A 15,342-nucleotide genomic window follows, 5' to 3' on the forward strand; every position below is an offset into this window, starting at 1 on the left:
TTCTGATTGTCTTGTTATCGGATCACTGCCAATTAATGGGTTGCATAATAATTGGACAGTTCTAAACCAAATTGAAATTCAGCTTGTCACATGATCTGATGGCTTCTCGTGTGATTTTTACATGGAATATAGTTGTGCAAATATAGTTCCCATTTTCGTTAACTTCCCTGGTTAGTTTTCATGGCACAGAGAGGGCCAGAGAGGCTTCACCACAACACTTGTGGAGGACATGCATTCATGATGGTTGTGGACTTTGTGTCTCTTGAAAGAGCCACACTAGATTTTAGGAAAAAAAAAAAAAAAAAAGAATAACTGTTGATTGAAACAAATAAAGTTACTTCAGGAATTTGATATTAAGATGAGATCAAGCTTGAATGAGGAGTAAAGTGATTGCTATCAAATTAAGACAGTAAAACATATATATAATAGAAGTTATAATTTTAATGGCGATTAATAATTCACTTTATAATCTTATTATTTTTCGCAGTTTAGAAGATTGTGCATTTTGACACATGCATATAAGATGGAATATTTATTAGATAAAAACAATGGGATGCTAAACGAAATTAGATTTAAAAAAAAGAACAATGGGTTGAAATATGATTTTTCTTTTTAATATTCACGTTTAAATATGCAGGAACTAGAGAAATAGTGGAACATTTAGAAAGAAAAAAAAAATAACATGGTAATTTAATATAAGAAATTGTGGGGATAGAATAGAGAAGAAATTTTGGCAAGAAAAGATAGATAATGCAAATTTATGGCCCAAGTTTATCGCCCCACTCTGCTTGTAGTTCCTCTTTGCCTTTCCTACGAGATTATGGCACATCAACAACAAGAAGAAGAAGAAGAAGCACCGCCATCAGCTGCAACTGTTCCAAGAAGAATAGTAGTAGCAGTATCCAAAGCAGAAGAATCGTCAATTCTCCCCCGATGAGCGGAGCACTCATCGGATTCCTTACGGCTTCGGCGGTTATGGCTTCTGTGGCAATGGCGGCAGTTGACGCGATTGGCGAACCGGCGGAGACTCTGTCGAACATACCGCAGACACTTTCCGGTGAGTGCGCGGCGGAGAAAGACTGCAAGAGAGGGAGGATACAGAGACCCAAGTCAAGGAAAGCGGAATCTTGCACAATTAAGTGCGTCACAACTTGCATTCGTGGTGGTGACGGTTCTCCGGGAGAAGGCCCTCTTAACGTTCGAAGGTATATCAGCAAATCAAATTTTTCCTTTGAACATTTTTACCCAAAGGATAGCTAACTTGTTAGACACGTATTATATTAAATAATTTTATCAAATTATTAAGTGAATTTAATTTTAATGTACTATTAGATTTACACGAGCATTCAATCATGTAATTGCGTAATGTTATATCATAAAAAATAATTATTTTTTATATTGACCGCATCTAAAAAAATAGATGTAATTAAACAGTATAATTCAGTGCATTAAAATTAAACTTTTGTTGTTCTAGAAAATAGAAATGGTTTAACCAATTAGCATGTATTAACATGTTGAGTTGTTAACTTGCTATTATAATTCTATAATCAGGAACTAAGTTGAGTTGTTTTAGTGGTTAGCTCACTAGTTTGTTTAACCAAGTGTCGGAGTTCAAATCCCACCTTGTGCATGTAGTAATCCATTAGCCAGCGACAATCCTTAAATGGAGTTTTGATCCATGACGGATTAGTCATTGGCCTGGTGTACTTGTTTTGGTATTGATCTAAAGATATAGCAAAAAGTGATGAAATAGTTTCACTTAAATCTTGAGATTAATTTCTTAATTCTTTCCATCAAGAAAAATATAAAGATAAAATGTTAAGATCTCTCTGTCTCTCTCTTTTTGAGCCAATATTGATTATAGTGGTTTAAATACTATTTGAAATTTGAATGTTTCAGGCCTCTGGTTGTTTTCAAGCAAGGTTTTCGAACTCGTCAATACTGGTAAATGAATTCAACTACTATCTATACATATGCTATGAATTGTGTCAACTAGTGCCGGCTAAACCACTAGGATCAATAGAATACAATATTGAAGGTTTTGAGCAGTTTAAACTTCATTACTGACAATGTAACACAAAAAGTTAGAGCCATCTTTATGTTCCAAAATTAAGAGGAGTTACAAGCTAAGTTTGATGATTGATCCTTGCTGACACATTAGCATAATGTTAAACAGAATTTGTCTTTCGGATGCTACAAAGCAATGATCAAACTTTAATAGATTATTTTCTTAGCAACTTAGATTTTCAAGAACCTATATTGAAGTTAGAATGGTCTTTAAGCTTTTTTATTGCTTAAAAGTTAAAACAGTTTCTAACGTTTTTAAATTAGTCCTTAAATTTTTTATTTTCAATAATACCCTCATTCTTCTCTCATAATTTTATACCAATCCTTCATCGTCTTTCTTTTTTATTTTGTTCTATCCCTAACCCTAACCATCACCACCACCAACTTGGGGGTTCTTGCTGCTTTGGTGGTGGGTTTGATTATTGATTTTGTTGTTATTATTGTTGTTGTTATGGTGGTGGTAATGGTAGTATTGATGTTGGAGTAGTGTTAATGAGATTAAAAAGTAAAATATTTTGGAAGAAAAACGATACTGAAAGGTTTCGAACAAATTATGGACTATTTTAAAAAAAAAAAAGTTAAAGATTCTCTTGATTGTAAATTCAAACGTTAGTGACCAAAATAATACAAATTTACTCTTTAACTTTTAAAATTAATATCTTTACTTAGAACCTTGCGTAGACACTCCAACTATTCAACTAATTAGTTCATGTGTTTTCCTATGCAGTCTGGTGGAATGTTCGGACATTTGTAATTTGATAGGTGATGCTGATGATGGACCTTAAATTTCTATACTTTCTATATTATTCAAATTAATTTTCATAAAGAAAACAGGCTGACCTCTAAAAATAGCTGAGTTTCTTAATCATCGTAATTATATTTACCTATTCATGTTAATGTATGAAAGAATAGTTATCAAAAGGTCGTATCTCTATAAGGACATCATGCCACCTTTTTGTTTTTGGGGTGAGGGAGAAGAATAAAGAAAAAAAAAATTGGTAACCTTTCAAATTCGTTGGCCAGTGTAGAGGTGTGTGAATAAACTCATCTGAGTTTGGTCCAAATATTTCCCCTCCTTGCTCTGTTGTTGTTAGGGTAATCCTGACTTTTTTTCGTTGTAATTAAGTAATTATTGTTTGTTGACTCCTTTTTAATTGTATTTTCATTTGATTGATAGTTGTTCATATTGTTCAAAATTTTTATTGTCTTCCTAGCACTCCCTTTTTTTTATAAGATACATCATATATTCCAGCAATGTTCATTATGAGTGAGAAAAAAAAAAAAAAAACATGTAAATTATCATTACATATGATCTGTCGCACACATGTTTATATATACTCGAAAATTGATTGTAATTAGTCATTATACTAACAGTCGACATTATGAAAATATTATAATTGTATATTCTAATAATAAAAATTATTTTACGTGGTTAATGTAATAATAATAATAATAATAATAATAATAATAATAATAATAATAATAATAATAATAATAATAATAATAATAATAATCAGTTTTGAATTATTATTTAAAAAATTTTAGTTGATTTTCAAGATAGATTTTTCTTGAATAAGAAAAAGAAAATACACCCAAACATGCTTTTATAAATTACGAATTAATACTCAAATTAATTTTTGAAATTACACTTTCACCTTAATAGATTTTAGAGTTTCAATTTACCAAATTTGGTTCCGGCAACTTGATATTTGATCTTGTTTTTGTCACAAAACGCATGTTACACTAGACTCTCTAACAGTTATTTGATGTGATAATTTATTTTTTTTTTAATTTACTCCTTAAAAAACCTTTAAAATCTTTAAATGAAATTAGAATTAGGATTTCAAATATTTAGTAAAGAGTAAATTGAAGTAAAAAAAAAGCTTCAATTCAATTATCATTTCAGACAGCCGCTAAGAAATCTAACAAGGTAACTATCAACACGTCGTTAACAGTTTTGTGATAAAAATAATGTGAGAGACTAATATAAATCACAAATATTAAATTAAAAGATCAAATTAAATAAATTAAAACTTTAACAATTAAATTAAGATATAAATATAATTTCAAAAACCATTTTAAATATTCACTAAATATTATCCTAGAGTCTCAGTTGTCCAAAGTATTATTAGAATATTTGTAACTATATCCTTTGTAACAAGAACAAATTCATTGGATATTTGGAATTGAAAATAAATTCTTAACCACAATAGTTCTCTGTGACAAGAGTAATTTTATTGGAGTTGCAATTGATAGTAAATTCTTAAATATAGTAATTTACTTGTCTACGTTATATATCCCTTCAATCTTAAATTCTTAATCCAATTCGAAATCTTCTAACTCTGACACCATCAATGGGGTTATCGTTAGCATAAATTAGGATGTTTGATTATTAAAATTAAGTAATTATTCACATAAAGATGTTTTTATATTAAAATAATAACAAAAAATTATTAAATATTTGACTAAATATAATATGTGCTAATACAATAATACTTTAACTATCATTTTTACGTAAAAATATTTTTGTGTGAATAATCATTTTAAAATTAAGGATCCAAATAAAGACTTTATAATAAACTATCAAAACAACTCTCAATGCAGTTTTTGCTACAAAACTCATTTCCAAAAAAAATTCCAAACATAACAAATTAGACCAAATTTAGAATATAAAGTTGTAATGGAAACCTCCTACCTCCTAATTGTTATTTGTTACTCAAATGAGATAAAAGAAACATCCTCACATAAAGATACTAGTGATATTTTAAGTAAGCCACATGCAGTGTGATATAGGAAAGGGGAGTGCTAGGGAGACAATAAAAATTTTGAACAATATGAACAACTACTAATCAAATGAAAATACACTACACCCTAATTTAATGCTACTAATTAAATTTACTCTTTTAAAACCCTATTAATTCACATTATTTACACATTGTTCAAAAATCTTGTTTGTTACCTATACTTTTCCTAAAAAAAAAATAGTAACACGTCTCAAGTTTTAACCTCTGGAAACTCGAATGTTAAGGACCTTATAACAAGTCAAATCTACAAAAATAAACAAAGAAAAGATAGAGAATGATATTCAACTGAAAAAGAGAGAGGAAACAAAACAAAACAGAACAGAATAGAACAACTCTAAATAAAACAGGGTAGTACAAATGAAGGGAGAAGGGATTCGTAATTTGTACTACATCTACATGTACTACAATGAACAACCCCCACACACATCCAACAAAGTACTACTACTATGGGAAAATTGCAATATTAAACATTTGAGTATGCTCATAATTCATTTTAAATTACCATTAAATTAAGAAAAACTCTTGAAAATTAATCATTTTTAGTATTTTTTATTATTATTTGATCAGTACAAACACTAAAATAATTTTAACAAATAAATTTTATTAATTTATGTTATGAATTCTAAAAAATATGAATATAAATTATATTTATTTATGTGTATAAATTTGAATAAATATAAGTATAAATTATATATTTTTTGTATATAAAATTTTTATAAATATAGATATAAATTATTATTAATCAAATATTTAAGGATTATATAAGGTTGCTTTTAAATTATATTCGAAACAGATTTTTTCTTTAGTGGGATATTTCAAACATATCTTTACGAGATGAATGTTTATAGTGACAAACAATATAATTGATAATAACTACGTATACACACATGTTAAAACAATTATTTGATCAATTTTCGGTTTTTCACATAGAGAAGCAACTCTCTTTGTTGTTGCTTCTTAGTTTAGTTTTGTCCACCAAGAGCGGTGGCGCCGTCTTTGATTGGGAACCAACGGCCTCGTACCTCCGCCGTGCCGCCGGCCTCGGAAGATTTTCCGGAACGATGGTTTCCAGCGAGCTGCCGTGCCAAGGCGGGCATGCCCTTTTCTCACTCCATTTGCTGCCGCTGCCAACCGAAGAAACTAAGGATGAGTTATTTGATGCCACTCTACTTTTCATGATCTCCTCAGCAAAAGCTTCATGACCCAATAAAGAATTATTGATGATCAATTCCAACCCTATTAATGTCACTCCCACCATAACATGTCTCTTCCAATTTCCTTCAATTTTCACCCTTTATATTATATTACAAGAAGGAAATTATATTATTATATATTTGTATGAATTGAAGTGTATAGATATGAATATATTAAAAACTTACAATGAAACTTGAGGTGGCTTTATGGGGATTAGAGAAGCATTTGGAGCTTGGTTTGAAGTTGGAATGGGAAGGTTGAGGAAACAACTCGTTCTCATATCTTATGAATTTGAAGATTCAAGATTCAATCAATTCCTTCCTTTGATCCCTTTCTTGTTTTTTTGGGTGTTGTGTTCTATCAAGTCTTAATTAATGTAACTTAAAGAGAAAGGTGCCTATATATGTACATATATAGTATACGAGGAAGATGAAATAAATATCTTATATCTTATAAATCGGTAAATAGAAAATTAAAAAAAAAAAAAGAAAAAAAGAAAAAAAAAAGCGGTGCATGGATGTTAGTCAAATCATCACGGCAACTTTTGACGAACAAGAAATATCTGTCGTATTTATTTTCCGTGCAAAATATTTAACAACATATTTATTATTCATCAAATGTTGAATGTAATTTTAATAAGATTTGTACTGCTTTATTCAATATTAAATGATAAATTATTCGATACATATAACATCCTATACAAAATAAATAAGTTGATCATCACTTATATAATTATATAAAAATATCTTTATATATGAATAATTAATTATGTGATGTATACACTAAAATTTAGTCATTAAAGTAACTTTATATAAAATGAGTTAAAATACATATATTTATAGTAATTAATTTAATGATTAGTTTTTAAAATACATATAATATTTTTAGAAGACAATAATTAAAACATAAATAATATTTATTTTAGGACAATTTACCATAATAAAAAAACAAGCCTCCAAATGTATCACAATAAACATTTTGCAAAATGGATGTCGAAATACATTTTTTTCATAAACTATATAAACCGCGACAGGAGTCCCGTGGTTTACGAATGCACGTAATCCGCTACAGGGGTGTCGCGGTTTACGTTCGAAGCAAAGCATCACATAATATGCGGTAGGGGTGTCGCGGTTTATGCTTTGTCAAATTCGCCTATATATACCACTCAAGATAGAGAGTGGGGCATTTGAGGTGAGTCATTTTCACACTTTCACAAATGGATAGTGAAGAGAGCTTGTTGGGTCTAGTCCACTGCTTTGGTAAAATAAAAAAAAAAGTAATAGGCATGGTGTTAAGTCACTGATAAAGAACCACTGAGCATTTTTATCCGTTCGAATGATACTTTGTCGGATCTAAAGAGGAACATATTGCAAAAGGCAGGGTTTTATGGGGCCAAGTTGGTGAAGAAGGTGTTCTACAAGATTCCGATGGCGGTCGTGTCAAGTGGTGTGCAGTATGAAACATTTGTGATAGGGTCGGATGAAGACATGGAGGTCTTGTTTCATTGTTGGCGGAGTTTTCCGGAGATGAGAATACATGAGTTGTTTGCCAAGTTGGAAGACCGTGTTGACAGTTCCAGGGCTTCAGCGCCAAATCCTCAGTCGACGACGGTTAGCTAGAACACCTAGTTTGATTACTGGTCTTGTTGGTAGTGGTGAGCCGGATCATGTTGAGGATGCAATGTGGGAAGATGATTCGGACGATGAGTCCGATCACATATCGGGGGATAGTGAGGAGGAGACTCCGATGGCCCCACCTGCACCTCAGGGGCCATCCAGTTCTGGGTCCCACCAACAATCGCCCCATTCCTCGATGCTGAACGTGGAAGCAGTGAGTCAACAACCGGATGAGGCACACACCTACGGAGGCCAAGGATTATACAAGGGCAATACTTCTGGAAAATTTCAGATTGCATATCGACCATATTGCATTCGACACGTTGCATTGCTCTCAGTTTCAAGGGTCAGGATGCAAGGCGGATGCTCGTGAATGCGGCGTATGCCAAGACTGAGGCTGAGTTTGACTACTGGTTTGATATTATGAGGAATGAGAATCCGGCCATGTGTGATTGGGCCAATCAACTTGAGTACGATAAAGTGGACCCAACACCCGGATGGAGGCAGACACTTCGGCCACATGACGACGAACATATTAGAGTGTGTCAACTCTGTCTTGAAGGGGACACGGAATCTGGCAGTTACTGCACTTGTGAAATCCACATATGGGAGGTTAGCAGAGCTTTTTGTCGTCCGAGGACAGACAACAAAGGCACAATTGGGATCAGGCCAACGGTTTTGCCAAGCGCTGGTCAAGGCGATAGAGCGCAACTTGAAAGATTCTAGGTGCTTCATGGTTACTCTGTTTGACAGACATCAGTCTGAGTATACCGTGGCTGAGACGACTCCTACCGGTAACTTTTCGCTTGGGACGTATCGGGTTTCTCTCAGAGATCGCACTTGTGACTGCAGGTACTTTCAAGCTCTCCATTACCCGTGCTGCAATGCGATTGCATGCTGTGCTCAGTCCCGGTTAGACTGGGCTATGTACGTCCATGAGGTTTATACCATGAGTAAGGTGTTCAGCGTATACCTGATGGGGTTTTTGCCCCCTATTCCAGAGGGTCTGTGGCCATCGTGCACCGGTCCTACTATCGTTCCTGATCCTAACATGAGACGTGCCAGAGAAGGGCGACCGAGGTCAACAAGAATCCGTAACACCATGGATGAGGCCGATACTAGTCGGCCGAAGCGATGTGGGCTATGCAGACAGACAAGACACACTCGCAGGACTTGCCCTCAGCGAGGATCCGCCTCCAGTGCCGAGGCATAGGTGTCATTAGGTCGTCATGATTAGCTTTCATTTTTCTTTTCTTATTTGTGTTCTTGTCCTGTTTTAGTTGTACCTACTGTTCGTTTTACGGTGACGTGGTTATTGTTAGCGATTCTCTATGTCGTTGTGATTCTCTTGAGTAAAGGTGTTCTAATTTTGTTGGTAATTCTATGAGTTCAAGAGACTAATTTCAATTAAATCAAAGCACCAACCTATGTTGCGCCATACATAAAAAATGCAAACCAAAGTTTCATCCAAAAACTACTTATCCTCCATGAAAAATGAACTTAGTCCACACTAAAGCATAAACCGCGACACCCCTACCGCGGATTATGTGATGCTTTGCTTGGAACGTAAACCGCGACACCCCTGTAGCGGATTACGTACATTCGTAAATCGCAGGACTCTTGTCGCGATTTACATAGTTTATGAAAAAAATGTATTTCGGTATCCATTTTGCAAAATGTGTATTGTGATAAATTTGGAGGTTTATTTATTTATTATGATAAATTGTCCTTTATTTTATTAAAAAATTAATTTAATATATCAAATTATTTACGGATACTATTGTTTTTATCTATAAATAGGTAAAATATATTTTTTGTCTCTAATATTTGTCATTTTTTTAAAAAATATCCCTAACATTTAATTGTATTCAATTTTGTCCGTAATATTTTTGGTTTGTATCAAAATTATCTCTGAATATTAATTCTATGTAAAATATTTGGGACAAAGTTAAAAACGTTTAGTAAAGATAATTTTGAAACAAATAAAAAATTTTAAGAACAAAATCGAATGAATTGAAAATATTAAAAATAAAATTAAATAAAATTAAATATTAAAAATATTTTTAAATAAAATTACAAACCATAGAAATAAAAAATAATTAATTAAAAATATTTTTCATGGTAGGAACGTGGTTGTTCTCCCAAATGCTTGCCGTGTTTGCACATAGAAGAGGACAGAGAAGTCGCCATCTAAGGAGCCTTTCATTCTAACTTGTGTACTCTTCTTTCCATGAATCTTGGGTTGAGAAGTTAGACTTCTCTCTACATCCCTAATACACCAACTTCGTATATTTTGCATAACTTAATTAATTAATTAATTAATTTCAATTTGAAATGTTCAAATCTTAATGGATCCCTAACAAGATGCCAAGAGATTATTAGGTATTTTGTGGTTTTGGAAAAAAAATGTTTTATTTCATTTAATGTGCTTTCTGTTTTTAGATTTATATAATTGAAAAAGTAAACAAAACAATATATTATATAAAATCCTGAATACAAAATATACTATAAATAAAAGAAGTCGTGGTTAGAATTAATATTTGGGAGTCCCTTTTTTTATGACCTATTAGAAAAGAAGACTAACATTTCTTTTGGTATATAAACGGGCCAAAGTCCCAAAAAAAAAAATTATACTGAGAATAAACGAGGTAAAAATGTCTTTTGCTTATTATATTTATTAGTAATTTAACTATTTTTTAGGAGGAATATTCTAAAAATAGAATCTTGAGTCTAAATTCAAATTTTTACACACTAAACAATCTGTATATTTGTTGTCTTTTTTATAGATATTCACAAAACAAATTTGCCAATTTCTTTGTTTCCACCTACTAATGTCCTTAATCAAAGTATTTGAGTTTTAAAAATTTTTCTGGATTATTGATATTAATATCTACAACAGCCTTGGAGTCACACCCCCACTTTCACATTCCTTAAACCCACAAAGTCCACAATCTATGCTAGTTCTATTCCCTTTTTGATTTATCAAAATTTTACCACAAACGCCGAACACTTCCTTATGTTAAAAGAAAATCCAGTCACCCATTTGTATCTTCGATGGTATTTACGTTAGTCCATAGTTTCTTTGTCCAACATAATTAAAGTTTTTTATTTGCAGAATAGTCATTAGCTTATTATTACGATATTAGTATTGCAACTCTTCTTAATTATAATAATAACTCAATATTGGTCATTTATAATTATAGAGGTAAATATCAAATCGTTACTCAAAAAATTTTGACTTTTATAAAATAGTATCTGATTTTTGTTATTGACAAAATAGTCTCTAAAAAATTTTAAAATTTAACAAACGTGTCCCCAAACTCGTCGAAACACATCTCCAACGAGCACGATCCTAATATGGTCACCGTATTCTGGTGACCTGATAACTCCCCAACCCAAACCCTAATCCCTCCCCCTCCCCCGGCACTCCCTTCTCTCCTTCTCTAATGCACTCCCCTTTCCCAATGCAGCCACCTCTCCCTACCCAACGCACTCCCCTCTCTCCCCCCCCCCTCCCTTTTAAGTAGCTTCCACTCCTACCTTAAAAGTGAATCCACAATATCAATATCATTATCATCATCATCATGTGGTGGCTGCAACATCATCAATAAAGATTTTACACTCTTGATGTCCCCACCATCACCACCATTATTTATGTTATGTTGAGTAAGTTGTTGAAAGTTTAGATTTTTCAGCCTAACATCAACAGTAAAGCCAACCCCAAATTCAATTTTAGGTGGAATTAGAAATGAGACTTGGTGTTCATGTCCTTCAGTAACAACCTGGAGGTTGATAATGTTCTTGGTGATGACAACGAAAAGAAAAAGGTGAGACCTTTGGGCTTGTTCCTTGATAATGTTCTTGATAATGTCTTTCATTAACATACATACATACATACATATATATATATATATATATATATATTAAGTCATGTTTCTTTTCCTTTGTTCCCAAATGTTTTCGTTGAAAATTTTTCCATTATATATACATAATGGACTAATAATAATAATAATAATAATAATAATAATTCTTTTATTTTTTTTGAAGTATTTCATTATAATAAAAATTACTTAAAATTCTAATAGATCTTAAACTCAAAATATTATTAAATTTAATTTAATTACTTTTAGAAAAATATTTTTTTTTAAATTAAATAATAAATTACAGATAAATTATTATGTAATTTTTTTCAAAAATCCAGAGTGTCACAGTAAGAATTTTAAGCAATGTTTGATGGAAACGATTTTTCACATTAAATGGATGAAGAATATCAAATAGATAATATTAAAAATATTGTCATAGTTGATTTTCTGAACAGAAATGCTCATGAGATGAAATGTTTTCTTTTTTCTAATTTTCAGACAGCATTATTTCTATTACCATTATGCAAAATCTACTGGTTTTGGTGTTAGGAAAAGTAAGTCTTGAAAAAATAGTAAAGAAAAATATGTGAAGCAATTATTTGTCTTCTCTCGTGAGAGATTTAGACCAAAGAAATATTATAATATGAAAAACAGAAAAAGGGAGCTAAAATCTAAGACTCATTTGCCTAGCTAGGTTTGTAGTTCATTTTGTGGCTTACACCAGAAGATGACATGTGACTTTGTTTGTTCACTCGCACAATCATAAATCTCTTTATCGTAGGTTAATTGGTTTTCTTCCTACATATAGAAAAATGACAGAAGCTGATGCTGGTCAAATAAATATGAAGGATGCAGGCATTAGCATGCCCCATATATATGCTATGTTAGCTAATCAAGCAGGTGGTTATGAGAATGTTAATTATACCTTAAGGGATATGTATAATGAGATTGCTAGGCGAAGATGTCATGTCCTAGGTGATGCTAGAGCAGCATTGCGATACCTCAAAAACCAGAAAGATGAAGATCCTTGCCTCTATTATAAGCACATAGTTGATGCTAAAGGGATGTTGCGAGCTTTATTTTTGTGTGCTAGAAGAAGCTAGTTACAGTATGAAGTGTTTGGAGACGTGCTTGCCTTTGATAAGACATACAAGAAGAAAAAGTACTTGTGTCCGATAATAGTATTTTCCGGTGTGAATTATCACAACCGAACAGTGGTATTTGGAAGTGCTCTAATTATTGATAAGAGTAAGGATGTCTACGTGTGGTTGTTACAACAACTATTGGCAGCCATGAAGAAAAAAACACCTGTATCTGTGATTATAAACATCAATGAAGTTTGCAATTGAGGTAATATTCCCAAATGTCCATCATAGATTATGTGCTTGACACCTCATTTGGAACGTCACAAGTAATGTTGGAAACCCAAAATTCACATCTATATTTAAGAAGTGTATGCTAGAAAATTATGAGATTACCGAGTTTGAGTAAAAGTGGTTTGAGATGGTTGAGGAGTTTAGTATAGCTAAAAGAATTGGATTATTGACATGTATGAGAAAAGGCATATGTAAGATACTACACATTTTCAAGGCAAGCTTTTTGTAGGATTTAGGACAACTTCTTGATGCGAAAGTTTGCACTCTATTATTGCGAAGTATGTTAAATCGCAATATAATTTGGTTGAATTCATAAAGCATTTTAACTGATGTCTTACCTACTAACCTACATATGATATAAGGAGGTTGAAGCTGACTATGTTTCCATATTTGGTCTTCCGATACTTAAAACAGCATTGGAACCTTTAGAAAGGTTTGCATCAAATGTCTATACACGAGAGAGATATTATTTTATTTCGACTAATGTTTGTTAGGCCTGCAAGAATGAAGGTTGTACAAGATGAGGCATTTGAGTCATTTGTGCTTTATACAATATCTAAATATAGAAGTTTAAATACTTCATGGGAGGTGTCTATTGATAACGAAATGACGAATTTCAATTGTTCATGCTTAAGGATAGAATCTTTTAGAATTCCATGTGAGTATATAGTTTGTGTGTTGGTGTTTCTTAACATCCTTGAGCTGCCAAAGTCTCTTGTGTTGACAAGGTAGTTGAAGAATGCCAAGACAAGCACTTTTGATTCAAATGACTTTACTTAGGACTCTATAATATTGAGCCAATATGGATGCTTGATAGATTGGTGCCGGCAACTGTCCTATATTGCTAGTCGAAGGAAGGAGAGATTCCACCTTATTCGGGATACTGTTATAAGCCTAATCGAAGATTTCAAAATTGAGGATGGACAAGAGAAGCAAGTTGGTGCTGAAGTTGATGGTTCGAATGACATTTTTTCTAAGAATCCACAAAATTGTAGATCTAAGTGTTGTCCAGGTGAGAACGTGAAACAAAAACCACAATGACGCGGTATTTGTTGCATGGAAGGGCACAATAAAAAATCTTGTCCATTAGCAAAGGATATTCAACAAACCAATGCTAACTGTGCAACTTCTCATGACATAAATGGGAACCTTTTCTAGAAAGACTTGGATGCAGATGCAGAAATGGTAATAACTAGTTCAATAATTTGCGTACCACAAAATGCTAAATTATATAATTTTCATTAATAAGGATACAGATTGATCAATATTTTGTTTGCAGAGATTTTGAACATCTGATATTAAAGAAGATTATGATGAAGAACAAGAAGAGTTTGGATAAGAAGTTTTGATGCAAGTGCCAACATGGAACTTAGTGAATAGATCTCAATATAATGTTACATAATTTTAGATGTCAATTTTTTTATAATTGTTATGAATTATGATGAATCATAAGAATTGAATGGTAGTTTAGCTTCATAGAGTTGCTACCAGCAGTTATGATGTTTATGCTTTTGCTTTTGCATTACCATAACTGACTTTGATGTTCATGGTTAATTGAGATTTTATCTATATATTTGAACATTAATCAAATTATTGATGTGTGTATTGGCATATATTTTGAAGCTATTATCAATAAATTATTTCTTGCGTTGAATGTTTGGTTTTGGTTAGACGAGTGAGATTTATCCATCTCCCTCCACCATGTCCAATTTAGGAAGAGCCTCCAAGCCCTTAAAATCATGAATATTCGAATTGGTATTATTGAATTAGCATTCCATTAGCAAATAGGGTGGTTAAGTATGTAACGAAGAAATTATTGATGGATTTCAAGGTTTCTTTCAAAATTATTTAACTATTAATAGTTCATTTCTTAATTGATAACTTTTCACTTTGTGCCAACGATGGGAGATGTTCTTGCTTCACTGACCCCAATTTATGCAGTGGAAAATGTTCTTACTATCCTCCCGCATAAGATAGATTATTTTGTTTGAAATCGTGATTTTAATTTCTGTTATAAAACACTGCAATGGTGGATCAGCAATTGGTGTCATTATTGAATTCCTGTCTACGCTTTGTTGAGTAAAATCAATACTGCTAACTGAATATTTGGTTAGCAAATTTGCTTGTACTCTTCATAGTCTTTGCATTTATTTTCATTATGGCACATCTTAAACTTCATCATCTTGAGTGATCTCTCTATATTGTCAGAAACCTTAATTAGTTCCTCCATAGACTTCTTTAGTTCTCTCAAGTCCTTCACATCTCTCCTTAAATCCAGTAAATAAACAACACCAAAGTCTATGTTAATGGTTAAACAAGTAGGGAGTGTAGACATGTTTAAATGATTCTATTCCTTTAGATTATTGAATTAGTATAATCTAATGGTTAACATACTTCAATTGCATGTAATAATTCATCTGTA

The 15,342-nt window shown here is 32.2% G+C and overlaps 3 protein-coding genes and 1 pseudogene across 3 annotated transcripts; 3 read left to right on the forward strand and 1 right to left on the reverse strand.

Annotated features, from left to right (window-relative positions):
• Positions 1-599: 599 nt before the first annotated feature.
• LOC107612805 (uncharacterized) lies at positions 600-3,263 on the forward strand. The gene is made up of 3 exons (XM_016314556.3): positions 600-1,205; positions 1,900-1,944; positions 2,795-3,263. The coding sequence occupies exons 1-3, from the start codon at positions 751-753 to the stop codon at positions 2,850-2,852; spliced, it is 558 nt and encodes a 185-aa protein (XP_016170042.1). The 5' UTR covers positions 600-750; the 3' UTR covers positions 2,853-3,263.
• A 1,924-nt stretch (positions 3,264-5,187) lies between these two features.
• LOC107612806 (histone deacetylase-like protein) lies at positions 5,188-6,462 on the reverse strand. The gene is made up of 2 exons (XM_016314558.3): positions 6,251-6,462; positions 5,188-6,163 (listed from the first exon to the last, which is right to left on the reverse strand). The coding sequence occupies exons 1-2, from the start codon at positions 6,343-6,345 to the stop codon at positions 5,794-5,796; spliced, it is 465 nt and encodes a 154-aa protein (XP_016170044.1). The 5' UTR covers positions 6,346-6,462; the 3' UTR covers positions 5,188-5,793.
• Positions 6,463-8,201: 1,739 nt separating this feature from the next.
• On the forward strand, positions 8,202-8,894 carry LOC148549950 (uncharacterized). Its single transcript, XM_088495867.1, has one exon. The coding sequence runs from the start codon at positions 8,202-8,204 to the stop codon at positions 8,892-8,894; it is 693 nt and encodes a 230-aa protein (XP_088351993.1).
• A 3,462-nt stretch (positions 8,895-12,356) lies between these two features.
• Positions 12,357-13,652, forward strand: LOC107611640 (protein FAR1-RELATED SEQUENCE 5-like; annotated as a pseudogene).
• The last annotated feature ends 1,690 nt before the right edge of the window (positions 13,653-15,342 follow it).

This window comes from Arachis ipaensis, chromosome B8 (genome assembly GCF_059453495.1).
Source record: "Arachis ipaensis isolate K30076 ecotype BB chromosome B8, ASM5945349v1, whole genome shotgun sequence".
NCBI classification, from domain to species: domain Eukaryota; kingdom Viridiplantae; phylum Streptophyta; class Magnoliopsida; order Fabales; family Fabaceae; genus Arachis; species Arachis ipaensis.